At 34.4% G+C, this 25,032-nt stretch overlaps 1 protein-coding gene across 1 annotated transcript; it reads right to left on the bottom strand.

The window, feature by feature from the left end:
• Positions 1–1,804: 1,804 nt before the first annotated feature.
• Positions 1,805–24,965, bottom strand: LOC123559942 (hepatic leukemia factor-like). Its single transcript, XM_045352115.2, has 4 exons — positions 24,832–24,965; positions 19,251–19,493; positions 17,438–17,665; positions 1,805–6,960 (listed from the first exon to the last, which is right to left on the bottom strand). The coding sequence occupies exons 1-4, from the start codon at positions 24,929–24,931 to the stop codon at positions 6,644–6,646; spliced, it is 888 nt and encodes a 295-aa protein (XP_045208050.2). The 5' UTR covers positions 24,932–24,965; the 3' UTR covers positions 1,805–6,643.
• Positions 24,966–25,032: the final 67 nt, after the last annotated feature.

Consider the following 25,032-nt stretch of genomic DNA (forward strand, 5'->3'; position numbering starts at 1 on the left):
AGTAGACTTCTAAAAACGTTTTTGAAATCATGACCCCCGGGGTAAAATTGGCCCCGCCCCAGGGGTTACTTGATTGTACATCGGAAAATCTTCCAAAAAATTTCTAAAAATCATCAGTTTGACATTTGAAACATGTAGCTCATATTTCTCAGGTGAGCGATCCAGGGTCATCATTACCCTCTTGTTTGATGGAAGGAAAGGCCAATGAAAATTGCCAATTTGACAATCCGACGAAAATGATACATCTTAAGAGTTTTAATATAAATGTTTTTAAACTATTTAAAATTTACAGATTTGGGCTGTTGTATTAGAAGTTTTTCACCTTTACAAAAATGCAGCTTGATCCATCTTCCACAGAATAAGTCTATGACTGCCTCTCTCAGATGCTAGCTTGAGAGACTATAATGGAGGGCAAAAGTTCCTCTTTTAGATGCCAGGTTGACGGAAAGACAATAATGTGCAAAATTCCTCTCTTAGATACCAGGGTGACAGTAATGGTGGGCAACAGTTATTCCTCTTTTCAGATACTAGGTTGACAAGACAATAATGCAGGGCAACATTTCTTTCTAAGATGCCAGGGTGATGGAAAGACAATACTGGTGGACAACAATTCCTCTCATAGAGGCCAGGTTTACAGACAATAATGCAGGACAACATTCCTTTCTTAGGTGACGGGCTAGTAGAAAGACATTAACCGTGGACAACTATTCCTCTCAGATGCCAGGTTGACAGACAATAATAGAGGGCAACAATTCCTAACTTAGCTGCCAGGTTGATAGACAGACAAGAATGAATGGCAACATTCTTCTCTTAGATGCCGGGGTGACAGAAAGACAATACTGGTGGACAATTCCTCTCTTAGTTTTAAGTTTGATAGACAATAATGGTGGGCATCAATTCTTCTATTAGCTGTCAGGTTGACAAGACAATAATGAATGGCAACATTCTTCTCTTAGATGCCGGGGTGACAGAAAGACAATACTGGTGGACAATTCCTCTCTTAGCTTTAAGTTTGATAGACAATAATGGTGGGCATCAATTCTTCTATTAGCTGTCCGGTTGATAGACAGACAATAATGAATGGCAACATTCTTCTCTTAGATGCCGGGGTGACAGAAAGACAATACTGGTGGACAATTCCTCTCTTAGCTTTAAGTTTGATAGACAATAATGGTAGGCATCAATTCTTCTATTAGCTGTCAGGTTGACAAGACAATAATGAATGGCAACAGTCTTCTCTTAGATGCGGGGGTGACAGAAAGACAATACTGGTGGACAATTCCTCTCTTAGCTTTAAGTTTGATAGACAATAATGGTAGGCATCAATTCTTCTATTAGCTGTCAGGTTGACAAGACAATAATGAATGGCAACATTCTTCTCTTAGATGCCAGGGTGACAGAAAGACAATACTGGTGGACAATTCCTCTCTTAGCTTTAAGTTTGATAGACAATAATGGTGGGCATCAATTCTTCTATTAGCTGTCAGGTTGACAAGACAATAATGAATGGCAACTGTCTTCTCTTAGATGCGGGGGTGACAGAAAGACAATACTGGTGGACATTTCCTTGTATCAATACTGAAACAAGACCAAACTGCCTGTCCTTGTCTAAATTCTCAAATTCAATCTTTCAACTGGCCCATTTTGAGCTCGATCCTTACAATAACCAATGGCAATGGAGTGACTCGGGAATTGTGAACTTGAAGCTTTGACATGTTTGTCTTTGATAAATTCAACTATATCTAAAATACAGAAAACTTGTTTTTCTAAAAATAAAATAATGTTTCTATAAACAACAACAAAATTACTCTTTTAAGTATGTATTATTTAGCATACACATTTTAAACATAATAAAATGAGGTAACACATCAAATAAAAACAAAATATCAGCAGTTTCCAGATTTATCTACTTCAGCCTGCTAAATTTCTAAAATGGACTGGTCTATCATTCAGTTTGGGCAATACCATTTATTATTGGAAGGGGCATTCACTGAAAATTTACTGACCAGATAGAGATCAGCGCAGACCTTTGTCTGCACTGGACGCAAAGGCAGAATCACTTATTGCCAACAGGCTAATGGTTAAACATCAAATTTCACTGTTTTGAAAAATATCGGTTGAACAGCATTTCCTTAGTGTAAAATCAACATAGTACGAGTATAACAAAGTATTTATGCCACTAAATCTATAACAGACAGTATGACACAATAAAATAGTGCTGCATAGTACTATTAAATATATGTTTTAGAGTAAAATAATGTAATTTGTATACAAGTCTTTCCCTGAGCTGTTGAAAGCATAATACTGTTACTGGTACTAAAGAAACATATATAGTCAAACTTTGTTCGCTTAAACTCAACAGAACCAGCAAAATTTGTTTGAGTTATCGGTATTTCGAGACATCAAACAAAATACATTATATTGGGATTTTGATGTAACCCAATGAATTTGAGCAAAGGGTGGAGTTCGAATAATTCCAGATCAAGCCAACAAAGTTTGACTGTAGATAGTTTCGCTAATTGCAAGAGTTTTTGAACATAAATAATGTGTAAACATTTGATGATGTTAATAAATGGAATATAAAATTTTAATCATATATTCACATATACACTATTCTTGCATATATCAAAAAAACAATTTTCAAACGTAGAGTTTACCGTTTGCACTGGTGATGAAGTGTGCCATTTAAATGGAAATCTCTGTAACTCCCTGGACCACACTGTGTTCTTTATTTATTTACAACTACAGATTTTATCTTGGACAGCGTTTTTTCATGTTTTTGATTTTATTTTTTTTTCAAAAAACTTTTACAAGTCTTGAGGTGTTTTCCTTTTCTTATCACAGTCATAATGATCCTTATGTCAATGGGAAAAACTATTTCAAGTTTGTGTCAAACTTTTTAGCAACAACAACACTGATCAAAAATCTGTATAGCACATCAGAAACACTATATTAATTATTTCACCAACTATAAATTATCTAAACGACATTTTTGCAAAAGTTCATAAAATAGAACAACTATAGCTAGACTGGATATCATTTTTAATCATTTAATTTCCCCGTATTAGCATAATTTCTAAAACCATTTTGTGATTGACTGTGTCACAAATTTGAATCAACCCAATTAAGTGTGCCTGTTAAGTGACCAAACAAATACATAAACAACACTCTACAGTTTGGCCATATTTGACAGAAACATAAACAAACCTGCATTACCAATACTAGCCAACATTTTTCAACCAACATTCACTTGAAACAATCAAACTACATTTGGTATTGTATATAATAATGTAATTATCGGACAATATTTAAAACAAAATTGCAAGATTAAGTTCACATTCATCCGCAGTCAAATGATATTACACAGCTGAATTTTGCATGATGTACAGTCAAACCTCGTTCGTTCTAACTTGATGGGACCGGCAAAATACGTTTGAGTTATCAAGCCATCAAACAATATATATTATACAGATATTTTACTGGGTCTTGCCAATGAGTTTGTTAAACTCTTAGAATCACCATGGTTTTGCAACAAAGCAAATGACTCATTCAAAACTCTGTATCATATATTCAGAAACTTTCATACAGCTGTATTTTTAAATGTAATTTAAAGCCATAACCATGCATAGAATTTGTATGATTTACTGTTCATTAAAACATGAATGATTAAACACTTTTTATGAAAATCATGAAAACAAATAACTTGATTATTCCCAGTTATCAAATACATAATTACACACAAAATTAACTTTCACCGGTTTTAAAACATTAATATATACTGGCACTTAGGTAAATCACACACAAAAATTTAATCTCTAACATAAAATCCATGTTGCCTAGCCTATGGGAAAACCAATGCAATTTTTAATGAAAAAATTCAAATATTTTGCGTTGCAAAATAAATGTCAGTGAGTTAATCAGTATCAATGTAGCACTGACGGTGTGGTCATTTTTCGGATATTTTTGTGGCATATCAGTTATAAATTAATGATACAGACTTAAAATCTTAAATACGGTCTTCCATGGAACAGCTCAAAATGATAAACACACTATATATGAGCTTTTTTTATAACTGGTCAATAAAAATTTAAAGTTAACTTGCAGTTCTGACATTTTCAATTTGATCTTGAGAAAGGATCATGACTTCAAATTACAGGTTTTAAATGGTTCCTTTAGTTCATACTTACTGGTATATATTGTAATTAAAGCTTCAAGCTTATTTGAACCATTATCGAGTCTGCTACCTTGAAAAACCAGTTCTAATGTCAAAAGAGATTGTGTGGTTCTGACCCCAATGGGGCTCAAACCCACCAACTCTAAGTTGAGCGGCTAACACCTTAACCACCGTTCCCTGTGGTCCATTTAATGAAAGTGATGTAACCAGTTCTTAATTAATAATTTATATAATATACAACATTCATAGGAATTACTGTAGAAATTCTTACATATTTCAGTATGTTTGTATATAATTTCTATATCATGGATTACGGCTGTCACACACTTAGTAAAGCTGATATTTACTTCAGCCATCTAGTGACTCTCATTAATACACACAATTATGCATATACATGTACATATATAAATTGGACACAAATATGCAAATGGAAAATTGCACATTTGTTTTTTAAGGATTTCCACACATCTTATACTACTATTTACAAAACTACGTAAATATCATTATGAACATTTTTTAAACAGATAACTGGACTGGTCTGCGAGGATGCGAAATGAACTATAAACTGTTGAAAAATGGTCATTACAAAAATGCTGAAGAATAGAACTTTTTCAGCATCAAAAGTATAACCATCTATTTAAAACTGAAATATCAAAATGGTAACCTAGCCAAATGAGACATTGCTAAATGATCTCTTTGCAATTCTTCATATTTTTTAAATTTTGGAACGGAATACTATTTTACTTAAATAATCATAAAATGTCAATTTTAAAGATTTAGATTATCCAACAGATTACAATTTTTGAGTATTTTCAAAAATCTTCTGTACTTTAGAAGCATCTAACCAAATGGAATTCTAAAAATCGCTACCTCTCTTTTAATATGGTATTCAGGTATATGTAGAAGGGTATACTTGGTTGATATATGATGTGAAAAAAAACATTAACACTCACAATGAAACAAGCATATCTAACAGTCATAACAATTTTCAATGGCTTTTTGAGTATCAAAGTAACAAATTCATCCAAATCCCTGGATATTTTCTATAATATAATTATCATGAACACACATATTGACCGGTATAATTCAGTACCTCTATATAGAGTATATTCTGAGGCACTTGGGAATAATGTTTGTATCTAAAAATACTCGTGAGCAAATAACAAACTTGACTGTATAATACTTTACGTACCCGTGAAAAATTTAAGATGAGGTATTTGAAAAGCAGCCTGACAATATGCATATGGACAGAACCTGAACAATCTTCCTGAGTAAATATACAACTGGTGTAATAATTTCAACTTGCAACCATCACTGACAAATTTGGTGCCACTTGTGTTTGTCGGTTTTTACTTTAGCACTACAGAATAAAGGTACATATACAACCTATTTTTGTATAATACTGTATTTACTCGCATATAAGACAATTTTTTTCTACTTAAAAATTACATTTAATGAGTTGCCTCATCTAACAAGCGAGTCAATGTCATTCATCTTAAGTGTCTATAAAATTTTTAAGAATCTGTAAAATGCTGCCAATTTTGAAGTAATTGAAGGACCCCGTCTTATAGAAGGATCATCTTATAGACGAGTAAATACGGTAATCAAATTTGGTTTTTCTATCAAATATTTTACCCTAAGCCAAATAACAATGAAAATGAGATCAATTTATTTTAACATGCTCAATTTTTGTAAAAATACATGAATGTTTCCTCTACATGTATATATTTTGTCTACAAGTTATTCAAAACTAAGCATAAGTTTCTTTTATGATATTTGGTGTAGTAAAATTGAAATGAAGAGGATGGCGTGATAATTTAACTTAAGACAAAATAAAATGTCTCTCCCAGCTGGGAAGACAAAAATCTTAATGTGGTCTAAGATTATGTACTGAGGTTTTAAAAACAGTCTCAGAGAGCAACTTTGTGATTGGTTAGCTTCAAAGATTGTGCTTGTAATCTACCAATCAAACGCTCGAAGTTTTGGACTGCCTGCCAAATTCAGCTTCATAATCTTGGACTCTGGTGTTTGAAACATCTTACACTACCTCCTGAGGACTAATATTTAAAATGATATACAATGTATCCCTGAGTAAAACTTGAGTGATAAAATGATTAAGGTAAATTGTCAACAGAAACGTGAAATAGCACAAAAAAACATTAACATATCAACAAGAAAAAATCAATAAAACATTATCACTGTAGCAACCTGTTGCTACTGGTACTCGTTAACCTTTGAAATGATAACATGACCTTGAAAAGGTTAAATGACAAAGGTCATTGATTACAATTGCGAAATTAACAATAACTGAGCCGCGCCATGAGAAAACCAACATAGTGGCTTTGCGACCAGCATGGATCCAGACCAGACTGGCAGGATCCATGCTGTGCGGATGCACTATGTTGGTTTTCTCATGGCGCAGCTCATATGTCTATGTACTTCTATAAATTTTGAGTAAAATATTCTTGGCTAATGTCTCGAAGCCCTTTTTTGTAACAATAATTGTCGTAATGAATTGGCTTCTTCTCGTAACGTTGTAACTTGCGCGCGTAAAATGGCATTTTCTTTTTCGAGGAAACTTGCTCGAATGGCAATTTCATCCTCTCTGGCTTTTCTTGCATCTCTGGACTTTTTAGCAGCATTGTTGTTTCTTTTACGCCGTTCGAAATATTTGTCATCTTTTGCATCATCTGGTATTGCTTTCTTTTCACTACGTGGTCGTTTCTGACCTTGATTGACAGCAGCTAATGCACGTGCAAGGGTTGGATTTGTAACTGGATCTGGAACTAGAAAGAGAATTTACTTCATAGTAAAGGAGGTTGTAAGAAGTGGCAGAACTTCTCCCAACAAAACAACTTACTTAGGGTAAAATGACAAATATCAAAATATATGTTAATACATGTTTTTCAGTGAATTATTGAACATTAGAGTGAAATATATGTGGTATTTTCACAGTGAAAAATATAATTGACAAATATATTTTCACTGGCAAGAAACTATAACAGGGTAAATTTAGTCAAAACATGAAATAAAAAGAAATTTTGTTGGTTTTATATGTAAGATCAAAATACCATTCACCCATGAACACCATATCATTCTCACATTGGTTGCTATGCCACTTGTGCAAATATTGCAACTAGTGTTCATTTGTGGTGAAAAATATTTTTATCTTACATTGAAACAAACATATATCCTCTATATTTTTAATGATTTCTACACACTGTATAACCAAGTTTATATGGTTGAAAAAATGTACTGAATAACCCCCATAACAATCTAATTTGCCAATATTTGTTGAGAAATTATCCATCTCCAGATAACCAGTCACAATAGGTTATGTTTTCCTATTGCTTCTGTATAACCATGATTTATTCAATACAAGCTTCTTGGTAATAATGATTGTTTATTCTAAGTTGCATAACCAGTCTGGGTAGAAGACTATATCAGAGTACCTAACAAAAGCTTCTAGACAGTGTTGTCTCATGTTGTGCAAATATTGCATAAAGTTATGCATATCAATAAATTTAATTCAATCAAAAATTATATATGTCAAATTGAAAGAAATAATCATCATTGAAGACATAAATTTGTCTTTTTTTTCAAAAATATTTTGGAAAAAAACTAAAACAGTTCATAAAACCAAATGAGAATGTCATAGAGGCCCCATAAATAATCAAAGCACTCAAAGTCTTAAGTCTTACCTGTTCGAACACAAATGAAGTTAAAATATAAAAACTTTTTATATTTCTAGAAAAGGGGTTTTTACCCACGGATTCATGTGAAGATTTTTAAGATATTTAAAACACAAACTTTTAAGCACTATATCTATATATATTTATTTTTCTCTAAGCCAATGACCATAACTCCAGTCTGGTTGAGTGAAATCTTAAACAGAACACCAAGTGCACAACTTCACAAGCTATATAATAATCCCCTAAAGTTTTATGACTCTAAGTCGAATACTTTTTGAGAGACATGCGACACAAACATGTTTCCCATTTATGCATATTTTTGACTATCAATGGCCATAACTCTAATCTGACTAATAGAAATCTGAAACAAAATTCAGGGGCACAACTTCACATCTATCATTTTTCATAACCTAGATCAAATACCAGGGCCCACGCTGTCGTTCGCCACTCGAGCCATTTGGCGAATCTGCGATGAAAGTGGCGAAGAAAAATCGCGAGTGGCGAAAATGAAAAAATGTTCATAATTTGGACCGCCATTTTGTTTCAGACGTTCTAAATCGTAACCTCCGAGAAATTATGTTAAAAAAACAGTTGACTGGTTCCGATAATTTTAGCTGATAAAATTAACTTATTTCGGGATAGTACTACCCAGTCTGCGTTTACTTTACATATAACAATGTGTAATAAACATCTTGACACACGAGAAGATGCAATTTGCAATCAATTAGCAACCGATTATCGGGTTAAAATAATCTTTTTATTTTGTTGTCATTACGGCAGATTAAATGAGTGATGCCTTTAATTTCCATGGATCAAATAATTAATAAATAAATCGGCAAAATAATGAATGGTTTGATGAATTTTTTAACGTTGTCGCCACCGTCAGACAGTATCTTAGTCACAGGTCCAGTGTATTTTTTGTTTAATATAAAAATCCTTTTTTTTTTCACACAAATATACTTTTTATATGTTAGTCAAATGAAAAAAAAAATGATGACAAAAAATCCGGTCACAATATCATACACGACACGATGACTGGATTTTTGTCATCATTTTTTTTTTCATTTGACTAACATACAGAAAGCATATTTGTGTGAAAAAAGGTTGTTTTTTTGTATTAATAAAAAAAAAAAAATACACTGGACCCGTGTCTGTGATCTTAGTAAGTAATTAGTAAAGGTGTTTGCCAAGTTTTTTGAATGTCTTTAAAAGTTAGGAATGGATTTGAAATGTAATCCTGTATCAGGGTAGATTTCTCGGAAGCACAGAGCACCAAAAAAACAGCCCCCGGGCCATGCATTTACATAGTAGGCCCACAACAAAAAGAAGCTGTAATGGAAAAATATTTCAGACAGGTTGCTTCAAACATCCAACAACATTTTAACATACAAAACTTGCTGTAGAGGTATACCCACTTTCATTCAAAAGTCCCCCTATATAGCTAGAATATCACCATTTGCTTATGGGAAGTAACAAAAATTTTCAACGCGCCGCGGGAAGGGAAACCTCTCCAGCACCCTCCCTACCGTTCCCGAGAAAAAAGGTGGCTCCAACTTTTTTCAGCCCAGTGTGGGCCCTGAATACTTTTTGAGATACATGCGACACAATCTTTTTATGCATATTTTTGACTAAGTCCAGCACATAACTCGGACTGGCTGTGTGAGATCCAAATTAAAACCCCTGGTGCACAACTTTCCGTGCTGAACAACAGTCCTTTGAGCTTTGATGACTCTGGGTCGAATTCGGATGACGGATGGACAGACTGACAAGAGCAACTCTAAATGCTCCCCCCAAAATTTGGGGACCACAAAAATTAAGTCATAAACATTCAAAATATTTCTGAATATCCAAAATTATGAAGAATTAAATATGCAGACTCACATGCAGGGATCAACTCAACTGAATTTATCAAAAAGGTTTCAGAAGACATTCATTAATGCATAGGGATTTATATAAGATGAAACACCTGTGTGAAACCACAACCCTTCTGTTATAATTTAAGTAAATTGCAAACGATAATTGATAACAACAGATTAATTCTGCTTTTTTTAAATGTTATAATAAGGGTTTTTAAACAGGTGAAATTACATGAATTTATTGTCGTCCAGCTCAATTAACCCTTAGCCTGCTGCAGGCGAATTTAACAGCCTTTGCAAACAGCTTGGAACCAGATCAGACGCCGATTAAATCGGCGTCTGATCAGGTTCCAAGCTGTTTGCTACTCTGACAATATTTCTTCCAATTTTGGAGCAAATTGAATGAACTTTACAATTTTAGCAGACGACATTTCCAGCAGACGACAATTTATCTAGCATGCTAAAGGTTAAGCAAATCAAACTTCTCATCATCAATTTGTTTGCTGTTAATTTATGAATTTATTCGGCAAAACACAATATAAATCCATTTATAAATTCATAACCTGCAACTATCAAAAGTCACTTAAATCAAAAAGCAACCATTACCCCCATACAAGCTGGCATATGGATTGGTAAAACATGAGGAGCTGTTGCTAAGACTAATAGACGAAAAATCTGCTGAATTTCCCATCATGCTTTGCGGCTGATAATAATTCCGTGTAGATTCAAGGAACCTTTCCATCATATCGCCCATTTTAGTCTTCCTCGATTTGTGCAATTTAACTTGTTTACATTCAAATAATGCAGTTTTTCTCTTACATACAATTTGTAACTTATAATATGTCTTTTTATAGATATATATTAACACAAATTCAGTAAGAAAGTTCCATATTTTTCTGTTGTTCTCTACATTCAACACAATTTATTATTTACTGTTTATTATTTCCCTTTTTATTTAATTCATCAATCCACTGAAATATTTCCAAATTAAATCAAATTATTCCTGGACTATTTTTTTTTTAAACCCATAAAAGATTGTAACTTTATGAAGTCAGGGTGAAATAGGTAAAAACCCAGACAGATTTAATTGAATATACCTGCGATAGTATGCATAAGATTACGCAATATTATATGACCAATCACGTCTTACGTGTGGGGAACCCCTCAGGGAAATAGCAGCTTACAATCAATACACAGTGGTCAATATTAGCCACATGGTCAATTGATTATTGAGTACTTAGCTGATTATCACCTACAGTATTTAATTATTTTGTATATACAATTTTTTTACTGCATTTAAGAAAATCTCCCAAGTTAAGCACCATTGAAGAAAGAGTTCTTTCCCTTTTTTGTACCTTTTTGTCATTTGGAAACTCATGACTTAATGCCATGTAAGGCAAAATGATATAACTGATTTATAAACTTTAATCTTACTTGTTAACAATCTTAAGAATTACAATAATCTAAGAGCAGCTAAAAAACATTTTTTCCCATTTAGTTAAAAACTCTCAAGTTTTTTTTATATCATGCTTTGCAGTGAAATTATTAAAATGTTAGAGTGAAATGCATCCCATGTTTTAACAGTGAATAATATCAAATATATTTTAACTGGACTGGTAAAAAACTATAAAATGGGTAAATTTAGTCAAAACATACAATAATAGTAAATTTGTTTAACATGTACCGTAACCATATCTTAGTAGTCAAAATAATTTGACAGGAAAGATTGTTTTATATTTGTGACGGAATCTTACTGTCAAATCTTCGAAGGACCAAAATAATGAGGATAAATCACAGTACACCATCATGTAAAGTTACTGGTTTTACCGCTTGGGCATAAATTTGCGTTGATGAGGTAAACGTTTATCGTGTACAGAACATACATAGGTTTAAATCAGCAGAAACTTCTTAATTTTGGAAAATATTTGATAATTTTTACAACTGAATCCCCTTTTGATACATGCAAGTTTTGTTTGAATTTATCTCATATTCGCAACAAAATATGCATTCAAACCCAAATCGGCAGCGATGACAATTTCAACCAAAATTTCCTCCTGTTTTTTGGCCTTTCAAGGGTTTGACGCGAGTTGAGATATTGCCCATAAAAATAAAAATAACTCAATATTTCCTAAGATCACATCCAATTTGTTGGACTACATATCTTACATGATCACTCATGAAACTAGAGCTATCACTAAAGGTGATGAATGTACCCCCCGCATGCACTGACACAGTACATTGCAATTTGACGCACACAAGATTGCATAATTATGTGGACTGTATGTATATAGACTGTATGTATACAGTTTAGTAACAAAAAAACAAAGTCCCATAACTACGCAGAATATTTATCTAAAAGAATGTAACATGCACCATGCACAACTAGGGTTGGTACTGATCACTTGTGTGAAGTTTCATTAAATTGTGTGCAAGGGTTTGGTAGATTAGGCACGCACAAGACTGCATATGCAGACTGTATGTACATAGTATGTTAACAAGAAACAAAGTCCCATAACTCTGCAATTTTTGTCGCTGAAAGAACCTAACATGCCCCATGCACAACTACTGTTGTTACTGATCACTTGTGTGAAGTTTCATTAAATTGTGTCAAGGGGATGAGGAGAGATGGTGTGCACAAGATTGTGTCTATGTATATAGTATAGTAACAAACAAAACAAAGTCCCATAACTCTGCAAATTTTTTTTCTGAAATAATCTAACATGCCCCATGCACAACTACTGTTGTTACTGATCACTTGTGTAAAGTTTCATTAAATATTGTCAAGGGGATGAGGAGAGATGGTGCGCACAAGATTGTGTCTATGTATATAGTATAGTAACAAAAAAACAAAGTCCCATAACTCTGCAATTTTTTTTTCTAAAAGAACCTAACATGCCCCATGCACAACTACTGTTGGTACTGATCACTTGTGTGAAGTTTCATTAAATTGTGTCAAGGGGATGAGGAGAGATGGTGCGCACAAGACTGTGTCTATGTATATAGTATAGTAACAAAAAAACAAAGTTCCATAACTCTGCAAATTTTTTTTCTAAAAGAACCTAACATGCCCCATGCACAACTACTGTTGGTACTGATCACTTGTGTGAAGTTTCATTCAATTCTGTCAAGGGGATAAGGAGAGACGGTGCGCACAAGATTGCGTCTACGGACAGACAGACAGACGGACAGACAGACAGACAGACAACCTGAAACCAGTATACCCCCCCTTACAACTTTGTTGTCGGGGGTAACAAATATTACATTTCTGGTGTTTACTCATGAAAGATATTTCAATCGTATACTGAAACGAACAAAATTTATATCCTCTATGTCACATTGTACCTTATTCTTTGTAACTGTGAAAAGAATCATGCATGATCTTCAAGTTGTAAAATTTTGGTTTCAAGGGAGACAATTTATAATTTAACTTAAGCTTCATAATGACTGTTCCTGATTACATATCTTAGTTGTTGGGGTGAAAAGTAACTATTCTGGACAAAGTGATGGATGGTGATAAAAGTCTGTTATTTTAATGGACGATTATTCTTGGAATGCAATTTCTAATTCCCAGGTAGTTACGGAAAGCCAAGTTTGCATATGCATTACATAAATGACCAAAAAATGAAACTGCATAATGTTATAAGAATAGAAATGATATCCCATAACAAGAGCTGTCCGTAAGACAGCGCGCTCGACATTTCTCAGTGCTTGACTCTGAATTAGAGCTTTGCCAGTAAAAAAAATCCAAGTTAAAAAGGGACATAATTCTGTCAAAATTAAAATCAGAGTTATGGGAATTGTGTCTCCTGGTGTAGTCTTTGATAGAAAATAACTATTTTGAGTTTCAAGTCAAAAGCTTTAATAGTAACAGAGATATTTGACTTTATCAAAAATTTTAACAAACAAGGAGCTGCGTTCAATAAACGCTTGATGCCCCCGGTGGCATCCTTGTCGATACATAGCAACCTAAGTCCAAAACGAGGTCAAGGTCAAACTGAGGTCAGGTGATGTTTGAAGATGAGGAATGGTCACAGGTTACATCTGTATTAGTATCAATTCATTCTTGTAAGCGGTATTAATGCTAGACAAAACAGTCTCATTTGGTAACCAAGAGATGGCCCATATAAACCAACTTAAGTCCAAAATGAGGTCAAGGTCAAGGTCAAACTGAGGTCAGGTGATGTTTGAAGATGAGGAATGGTCACAGGTTACATCTGTATTAGTATCAATTCATTCTTGTAAGCGGTATTGATGCTAGATGAAATGGTCCCATTTGGTTAACGAAGAGGTGGCCCATATAAAGCAACCTAAGTCCAAAATAAGATCAAGGTCACAGTCAAACTGAGGTCAGGTGATGTCTGATGATGAGGAATGGTCACAGGTTACATCTGCATTAGTATCAAGTCATTCTAGTTAGGGGTTTTGATGCTAGACAAAACGGTCCCATTTGGTTAACCTCATACGGACGGACAAACGAACAAACGGACAGGACGATCACTATATGCCTCCCACATCAGTAGATGCCGGGGGCATAAAAATTCTAAGTTAAAAAGGGGCATAATTCTGTCAAAATTCAAATCAGAGTTATGGAAATTGTGTCTCCTGGTGTAGACTTTGATAGTAAATAACTAATTTGAGTTTCAAGTCAAAAGCTTTAATAGTAACAGAGATATTTGACTTTATCAAAAATTTTAACAAAAAATTCTAAGTTAAAAAGGGGCATAATTCTGTCAAAATTCCATCAGAGTTATGGGGATTGTCTCTTCTGGTGTAGATTTTAATGGTAAATAAGTATTTTAAATTTCAAGTCAATAGCTTTGACAGTAACAACTATTTGACTTTATCAAAAACTTTAACCATAAATTCTAAGTTAACAAGAGGACCATGATGGTCCTGAATCGCTCACCTCTTCCCACATGATCCAGTTTTGAGTATGATGTCGTTTTTTCTATTATTTGACATAGTGACCTAGTTTTTGAGCTCATGTGACCCAGTTTTGAACTTTACCTAGATATTATAAAGATAAAAATTCTGACCAATTTTCATGAAGATCCATTGAAAAATATGGTCTCTAGAGAGGTCACAAGGTTTTTCTATTATTTGACCTATTGACCTAGTTTTCGAAGGTACGTGACCCGGTTTCAAACTTGACCTAGATATCATCAAGGTGAACATTCTGACCAATTTTCATGAAGATCCATTCAAGGGTATGGCCTCTAGAGAGGTCACAAGGTTTTTCTATTTCAAGACCTACTGACCTAGTTTTTGATCGCAGTTGACCCAGTTTCAAACTTGACCTAGATATCATCAAGATAAACATTCAGACCAACTTTCATACAGATCCCATGAAAAATATGGCCTTTAGAGAGGTCACAACGTTTTTTTCATTATTTGACCTACTGACCTACTTTTTGAAGGCACGTGACCCACTTTCGAACTTGACTTAGATATCATCAAGGTGAACATTCTGACCAATTTTTATGAATATCCATTCACAAGTATGGCCTCTAGAGAGGTCACAAGGTTTTTCTATTTTTAGACCTACTGACCTAGTTTTTGACCGCACATGACCCTGTTTCGAATTTGACCTAGATATCATCAAGATGAACATTCAGACCAACTTTCATGAAGATCCATTGAAAAATATGGCCTTTAGAAAGGTCACAAGGTTTTTCTATTATTTGACCTACTGACCTAGTTTTTGACGGCACGTGACCCACTTTCAAATTTGACCTAGATATCATCAAGATGAACATTCAGACCAACTTTCATACAGATCCCATGGAAAATATGGCCTCTAGTTAGGTCACAAGGTTTCTCTATTATTTGACCTACTGACCTAGTTTTTGATGGCACGTGACCCACTTTCGAACTTGACTTAGATATCATCAAGGTGAACATTCTGACAAATTTTCATAAAGATTTCATGAAATATATGGCCTCTAGAGAGGTCACAAGGTTTTTCTATTTTTAGACCTACTGACCTAGTTTTTAACCGCACGTGACCCAGTTTCGAACTTGACCTAGATATCATCAAGATGACCATTCAGACCAACTTTCACACAGATCCCATGAAAAATGGGCCTTTAGAGAGGTCACAAGGTTTTCCTATTATTTGACCTACTGACCTAGTTTTTGATGGCACGTGACCCAGTTTCGAACCTGACCTAGATATCATCAAGGTGAACATTCTGACAATTTTCATGAAGATCTTGTGAAATATATGGCCTCTAGAAAGGTCACCAGGATTTTCTATTTTTAGACCTACTGACCTAGTTTTTGATGGCACGTGACCCAGTTTCGAACTTGACCTAGAAATCATCAAGATGAACATTCAGACCAACTTTCATACAGATCCCATGAAAAATATGGCCTTTAAAGAGGTCACAAGGTTTTTCTATTATTTGACCTACTGACCTAGTTTTTGAAGGCACGTGACCCAGTTTCGAACTTGACCTAGATATCATCAAGGTGAACGTTCTGACCAACTTTCATGAAGATCTTGTGAAATATATGGCCTCTAGAGAGGTCACAAGGTTTTTCTATTTTTAGACCTACTGACCTAGTTTTTGACCGCACGTGACCCAGTTTCGAACTTGACCTAGATATCATCAAGATGAACATTCTGACCAATTTTCATGAAGATCCATTAAAAATTATGGCCTCTAGAGAGGTCACAAGGTTTTTCTATTTTTAGACCTACTGACCTAGTTTTTGACGGCACGTGACCCAGTTTCGAACTTGACCTAGATATCATCAAGATGAACATTCTGACCAACTTTCATAAAGATCCCATGAAAAATGTGACCTCTAGAGTGGTCACAAGCAAAAGTTTACGGACGGACGCACGGACGACGGACACCGCGCGATCACAAAAGCTCACCTTGTCACTTTGTGACAGGTGAGCTAAAAAGGGGCATAATTCTGTCAAAATTCAAACCAGAGTTATGGGGATTGTTTCTCCTGGTGTAGACTTTGATAGTAAATACCTATTTTAAGTTTCAAGTCAATAGCTTTGATAGTAACAGAGATATTTGACTTTATCAAAAACTTTAACCAACAGCGACACCGACGCCGGGGTGAGTGCAATAGCTCTAAATTTTCTTCGAAAAGTCGAGCTAAAAATTACTGTCTACTCGACTTCTATAGCTTAAATATACATGCCATCAATACATGAACGTAGTGTAGAGGACATGTCTTACTTATCTTTCTATTACTAAATATGACAAGGTCTTACCTATTCACTACCAAAAGTAAAAACATTTTTTTCTATTTATGTAAACTTACTAAAGGTTATAACACAGACTGTGACACCTGATATAACTGACTACATTCACAAAGACCACTTATATAAACTTTGTCACCTGTACCTATTTGCCACTACTCATGTCTTATCTCACACTTCAAAAATACTCAAAGACCTAAATATTGGCAGCACCTGTAATATTTGTTTAACCTTTAGCCTGCTAAATTTCTAAAATGGACTGATCCATCATTCAATATGGGCAATACTGTTTATTACTGGAAGGGGTGACCCATTGTTCAATAAAAATTTACTGAAGTGTCTGCACTGTTCGCTATTCAGTCAGTGAATTTTCAATGAACACCCCTTCGAATAATAACTGGTACTGCCCAAATTGAATGATGGACCAGTCCATTTTAGAAATTTAGCAGAGTAAACTGGTAATCTTGACAAACTAAAGCTGTTTTCTTACGAGTTTCATGCTCAATCATTCCTGGCGGCTCCGAGGAAACTCCTCCAATACTCGCGCGAGCTTGAGCTATCCTTTTCTCTGACAGTCTTCTCATTGGTACAGGTTTTGCTAACAGATTATGGTTGAAAGACGACGGCATGCCCACCATTGATGCGGGATGCATGTTGCTATGGTAACCAGCATGTTGCGTAGAATTTGCTTGTATACCTTTTGGATCATTTGGGCTACCTGTTATAGAATTGTAGCAATTTTGGTAATACAAATAATTTAAATATTTACATTCATTTAGAAATATATCACTAAAATACGGTGCAGAGTTTGCTTGGGGTTAACATAATTATATAAACACTCCTGTACTTTTGGAAAAATTCGTGTGATTGGTAACTTCACTTTAGTAATGGTTTCATGGTATTATTTTCATGTATTAAAATGCATTTCTGTAAAGATATCAAATTCTCATGAAAAATTTATCCTTTTAATTTCATTAAAACACAGCAACTCCAATATCATGTTGACATATAATTTAGAGCTACAGACATCGAAACAGGGCACTACTATATATAAGAAACAATAAGTTCCCAAACATGGTTTATCGTAAAATAACCCGAGTTTTGAGTTCTTATGCGTAAGAATATATCACGAAGGCCGTAGGTTATTCTATGATAAATAATACTTGGGAACTTATTGTTTCGATTCTAACACGACATACTAGTATCAACAGTGTTAGAAAAAGTGGTAACTACTTTTTATGACCGTGCTACGCACCTGGATCGGATGACGTCATTGCACGCGAGTGGTTTATTGCAGAATAACCCGAGATAGAATTTGCTCTACATGTATGTAGGTTATTTGCTGGTCGTGTTAGAACTTATCTTATATTTTACAAAAAAGATCATTCGGAATCAATCATCCTTCTATGTGTGCTAAGATAACTTGCTTGGCTATTACAGCAGCTTTTTTTGTCTAGGAGACATAATTATAGCAATTGAAACAGCATATAGCATAACCATATTTCATTCGAATCGGTCATACACCAGATACAATAATTCACTTGGGCTATGCCTTCGTGAAATAATTCATCAGTCATATATTCACATAAAATTATATTAACCCTTATAATGCTGGACATGACTGATTCTGCCTTTGCAAGCAGTGCAGATCATGATCAGACTGCATGGATCAATATCTGCACTGTTCGCCATTCAGTCAGTATATTTTTGGTAAGCACCCCTTTTAAAACTAATAAAAGTTAATAGTTCATTATAGAAATTAGCAAGGTAAGGGCTAAAATTTCATCATGCTATACATATACTATTTCTTAAAATTCAACTTGTTTTTGCAAAGATAAAGAGAGAAGATTGACTCTTTAGACCAAGTTATGACAATGACATGAAGATGAACATTTGAACTGAGTTGAAAGTACACATAGATCCCTGCTTGACCTTTTTATCTTGAGTTTACCATGACTATTTTTAGGTCAAAGGTGCACACTTCACATCACATCAATAAGACAAACAAGTTGTTTCAACTTTATTCATAGAGATAGCAGCAAAGTTGAACCAACCGAACCATATCAACCAGATGTATTACTGATTTTTTTTTTTACAGAACCCCACAATTTTCACACTAAAATTTGTAACATATAAGTACATGTATAAGTGGTATGTTCTGTCGATATATCTTCAAATACATATTCCCCATTTCAAACTACAAGTACAAGTAACTTGAACACAATTTCATTGGCATCCTTACAATTTCATTGAATTTTATCAATGTTTGCTCCCATAAGCAGACTGACAAGTTTAAAGCTTACCGGGCGGAGTTGGTGGAAGACCTTTCTCTGGTTTTAGAGCGAAATTGACTGCACTTTCATAAGCACTGGAAGCTGCCGCTGCTTGGCTCATCATACTTGCTATGAGAGCCTCCTGGTTGCTATGGTTACCAGATGCCATACTTGACATGACTAGACTCTCCATCATTGCTGAAGACATGCTGGATGGGAACTGTTCCGTGTAGAATCCAGGTCCAGCTTTACTCTGCTGACTGTGCCCATCCCCTGCAATACACACAATTATCATTTATTCCTATTGTTTAAACAATATCAGGGATTACTCTGCCATAATGTTACCTGAGCCATTTGTCACCTTGGCCATTTGTGCCATTTTCCACCTGAGTTATTTGCTAAAGAATAGTTAGAGTGGTTCAATTTTTTTCATATGTTTTATCACTTTTATCATGTTTGATGTAGTGGTCCCCCCCCCCCACACCCCCCCCCCCCCCCCCCCCCCCCCCCCGAGTGATATCAAACCATTATGTAACTTTAGTATTACAGCAGTGTACTAAAGATGTAATGTTGGGATTTTGACTTTTAGAGATAAAATAAACAAGAATTTTATTTGTTCATTGTAATTTAACAGTGTAACTCCAATCGTTGAAAATATATCTGAATTTTCAAATGTTTAAACACCATTGATAGATTAAACGCAGAAAGCCAGCCTGGGTCATTCTATCATTTGAGAGCTGTCAGCCATTTTCAACAAGTTCATGAAAGTGGTTCCAAAAATTTCCATAATAATGACTATTAAAATGAGGCAGGAACATCCAATTTCAAGTAAGGTAATTTTACAATGAAAGACTTAAAGTGGCTCAAAAAAAATTGAGTCTCAAGCCTGGTCACTGAAAAAACTTAGCAGTCCATAATCAATACAATATTACATGAAACTCCTAATAAATAGTGTACCAAATGATTCTTTTTTTGTAAATCATGGTAACGTTTAAATGACCATGTAATTTTACTGTAAAAATTATATCAGTAAAAGAATTATACCATAAGTCCCTTCGAGAGCCCCTGAATTTAATTACCAAAATATTTTCAGTAGCAGCTGAGGGAAAATGACTTTTATGGTGTAATGTGCCAAATGTTATATTATTACCCATTATTATAAACCAATCCTCTTATATTGAAAATCCCACTGAGCCTTTTTATACCAGCGGACAAAGTGACCAGGACAGAGTGACCAGCGGACAGAGTGAATAAGTGCGAAAGTATTTCAGGTATTGACCAAATAATTGTAATTTCTGCCCAAGTAGTACACATTGTACTGGTCAAGTCTGACCAACAGGTATTTGCCCTACCCCTGCATCCCTCTGCTTTTTTATTCTATATACAGGAAATGGACACAAATTATTCACAACTTGCACTAAATCACTGTTATGGAAAGGGATTGTTACAAAAATTATTTCATATCACCATGGAATATTGAAAATCAAACAATAAATTATCATTTTTTCATCAATTATCATTTTTTTTGAAGAAGTATATATATCTATTTAACCAGGGGTTTCGGAGCCAACAATTAGTTTTGTTCAAGATATTTTTTTTCTTATCAAATACTAAATTGTGTCAGTAACCTTTAAAACAATACAATTTTCACCATGTTACATTGTACTAAAATTAATTAATTATTTGTTGTACGGGTATTTTACAAACTTAAGATTTGCGCTGTTTTAAATCTATCCAATTATAAAGGATTTTTTCTTAATTTAAATTTTTTTTTTTCTTTTCTTTGAAGATCCAAATTGCTTTTGTTGAACAAAAATTAAAACAAGAGGGCCAAGATGGCCCTAGGTCGCTCACCTAAGAAACACACCATAACAGTGTAAAACATGTTTGACCTAGTGATTTCATGGAAACAAATATTCTGACCAATTTTCATTAAGATTGGACCAAAAAATTGGTCTCTTGCGATAAAAAACAAGCATTTTCTTAGATATGACCTAGTTTTTGACCCTAGATGACCCATGTTCAAACTCGACCTAGATTTTATCAAGGCAATCATTCTGACCAAAATTCATAAAGATCAATTGAAAAATACAGCCTCTATCACATACACAAGTTTTTTCTTTGATTTGACCAAGTGACCTAGTTTTTGACCTCAGATGACCCATATTCAAATTCGACCTAGATTCATTAAGGCAATCATCCTGACCAAATTTCATATAAAATCAATTGAAAAAAACAGTCTCTATCGCATACACAAGATTTTTCTTTAATTTGACCTAGTGACCTAGTTTTTGACCTCAGATAACCCATATTCAAATTCGACCTAGATTTCATCAAGGCAATCACTCTGACCAAATTTCATGAAGATCAATTGAAAACTACATCCTCTATTGCATACACAATGTTTTTCTTCGATTTGACCTAGTGACCTAGTTTTTGACCCAAGATGACCATTTTCAAACTCGGCCTAGATTTTTATCAAGGTATCATTCTGGCTAAATTTCATGAAGATCAGTTGAAAAATACAGCCTCTATCGCATACACAAGGTTTTTCCTTGATTTGACCTAGTGACCTAGTTTTTGACCCGAGATGACCCATTTTCGAACTCGGCCTAGATTTCATCAAGGTAGTCATTCTGACCAAAATTCATGAAGATCAATTGAAAAATACCGCCTCTATCGCATACACAAGGTTTTTCTTTGATTTGACCTAGTGACCTAGTTTTTGACCCGAGATGACCCATTTTCGAACTCGGCCTAGATTTCATCAAGGCAATCATTCTGACCAATATTCTGAAGATCAATTGAAAAGTACAGCCTCTATCGCATACACAAGGTTTTTCCTTTGATTTGACCTAGTGACCTAGTTTTAAACCGAGATGACCCTTTTTCAAACTCGGCCTAGATTTCATCAAGATTATCATTCTGACCAATATTCATGAAGAATAATTGAAAAATACAGCCTCTATCGCATACACAAGGTTTTTCTTTGATTTGACCTAGTGACCTAGTTTTTGACCCGAGATGACCCATTTTCGAACTCGGCCTAGATTTTATCAAGGCAATCATTCTGACCAATATTCATGAAGATCAGTTGAAAAATACAGCCTCTATCGCATACACAAGGTTTTTCTTTGATTTGACCTAGTGACCTAGTTTTTGACCCGAGATGACCCATTTTCAAACTCGGCCTAGATTTCATCAAGGTTATCATTCTGACCAAAATTCATGAAGATCAATTGAAAAATACAGCCTCTATCGCATACACAAGGATTTTCTTTGATTTGACCTAGTGACCTAGTTTTTGACCCCAGATGACTCATTTTCGAACTCGGCCTAGATTTCATCAAGGTAATCATTCTGACCAAGTTTCATGAAGATCAGTTGAAAAATACAGCCTCTATCGCATACACAAGCTAAATGTTGACAGACAGACGACAGACAGACGACAGACGACAGACAGACGACAGACGCCGGACATCGAGCGATCAGAAAAACTCACCTGAGCATTGCTCAGGTGAGCTAAAAAAAGATTAAAAAGATGAAATAATAACAAGTTTTAATAATATAATAATTATAAAAAAAAAATAATTTAAAAGTTTTATACATGGAATGAAGTGGAAATAGACGTTAATGAAAAAATCTAAGGGGTGTTGCTGTCTGTCTTGGTCAAATTATGTAGAAGGGTGCAGATTTGTGAGTGTGTGTTTAAAGTTGAGGGGTGGGGGGGGGGGGGATTGATTCGGATTCTTCTTCAATTTACTTAAGACTTGTCCCTGGCAGGTTTAATTTTTTTCTAAATCAAATGACTAAGAGTAGCTTTGATTTCATTTTTCTATGATTATCTCACAGCCTCCCTGGTCAAGTACAATGGTCAGTACTGACATTGTGACTGACCTTCTGACCCTTAAATGATCATCATTCTGACCTTTACAAGGGCAATTTAAACCATTCCTATAATTAAAGATTATTTGATACCTTAAAGTATGACATGTGAGCAATGGAATGCTGTATAAAAGATATCACAATGGACAAAAATAAAAGTCCACAATCCAACCTGCTGATAAACTAGTATATCTTTGTGAACATATATCAAATAAACACTTGTTTATAATTAGCAATAAAATATGTTGAATACAAGTAAATATTTTTTGTTGGTTAATGCTCAAAAGTTTTCCAGTGGTATATAGTTTATACTGTGTTTGTGACATTTTGTGTAATGACAGGTGTGACACTCTGTTAGTTCCATTTGTTGACACTTCCTCACAGTCACAGTTAATTATATTACAAAATATAAATGTTACTAAATAAATATAATGTAATATTTTTTAAGAAATTATGTTAATTTCTTAAACAATTTAACATTGTCAGTATCTTGTAAAACAAGTATTATCAAAACCTTAAAGACTGTGTGCTGTATGGAGACATGATGTGACATTCTGAAAGTCTACTAGCTGTAGTAAGTAAATGTAATGTCTGTTGCCACTATGCAGTATGCTGTTGAGATTAATTAACTATTGGGAATCTGATGCTAGAGACTTATTAAGTATTGGATATTTGTTATTAGTTTGATATAATTTCAATACACGAAACGTGCTATTAGAAAAGCTCTGGACAGCCTTTGTCCAAAGTTGAAAAAGTTGCACCTGTATAATATAACATCACAAAATTTAAGCAGACCAACATTACTTCATATTGACAGAGATTCATATGGTACCATAAAATCAAGGGCTGACCCAGTGTGATAGATCCCCTACTCTGGCTTGCATAATATACATTTTTGTCCGAAAAAAATTGTGACAATTTGGACAGAAATTTTGTGACCCACTTCCCTAGCAAAACTTCAGTGTTATCTATTATGTTGGTCTGATTGCATTTTTTGCATAATTTTATTATTTCAAAAAACAACTTTATGTCAAATAATCACGATCAATACATGTCAGATATCTTAAAAAATCCAAGCGGTCACTCTTGTCCCCAAATTCCCATAGAAACTCAAAATCCTGGATCTGCATCTGAAAGTGTCATGGGATTGTCCCTTGCTTTTTTTTATTCACTCAGTATTATCATCATGTTCATAATGTTGTGACTAAGATCTGATGGGATTGTCCAAAAAAATTGATTGTTAAAAAAAAAATACACTCCTATCATAAGTCACATGTTTATGATAAATGGTCAGGAGTATATTGTAATTAATTTTTTCACCTACAATAAGTCAAAGAGCTATAGAATATATGTACAGTATTTATACTTCTTTGACATAGTATATCTCTCATTCATAAATACAATAAACAAGCTGGGTCAAGTTACGGGTCAGCGCGCACTGACCATCATGGAGTGGTCAAACAAATATGGCCTCCGAGAAATCAATTTACAACAACTTTCCACAGCGTTTTTCTTTATACCCTACCACTCACTATTTACTAATATCGCTCAAAATTCTTACACAACTTTAATGCAATTTTAGCGCGACTTCAGCATGATTATAGAACAATTCAGTCGCCAAGAAAGTGTTACAAACTATTATATAACGGTCTAGGTGTTACGAGCGAAATGGCAACGTTCGGAGGGCAGAGGTCGAAAGCACATGAACCACATAAACAATATTTACCTAAGTTTTCTGAGCTCCCCCGGCCTCCATATCCTGACATCTGCGACATCAAGGCATTATCCATCTGTCCAGTGTATTCACAAAATGTTCCATCAGCCATTTTTTGTTGCTTTTGAGTAAAAAAGTAAACAAACACGATGTGGATTAAGAGATAGCCATTACGTCATTACGGCTTGTTGATTTCAGAATGCGCAATAGGTC

This window comes from Mercenaria mercenaria, chromosome 10 (assembly GCF_021730395.1).
Source record: "Mercenaria mercenaria strain notata chromosome 10, MADL_Memer_1, whole genome shotgun sequence".
NCBI classification, from domain to species: Eukaryota; Metazoa; Mollusca; class Bivalvia; order Venerida; family Veneridae; genus Mercenaria; species Mercenaria mercenaria.

Excerpts from the sequence above, each read along its gene's own strand:
- LOC123559942 (XM_045352115.2), bottom strand. The coding sequence starts at position 24,931 with ATGGCTGATGGAACATTTTGTGAATACACTGGACAGATGGATAATGCC. Across the intron at positions 19,494-24,831 it reads GGGGAGCTCAGAAAACTTAG|GGGATGGGCACAGTCAGCAG; the intron begins GTAAATATTGTT and ends TGTGTATTGCAG. Across the intron at positions 6,961-17,437 it reads AATGATTGAGCATGAAACTC|TTCCAGATCCAGTTACAAAT; the intron begins GTAAGAAAACAG and ends TTCTCTTTCTAG.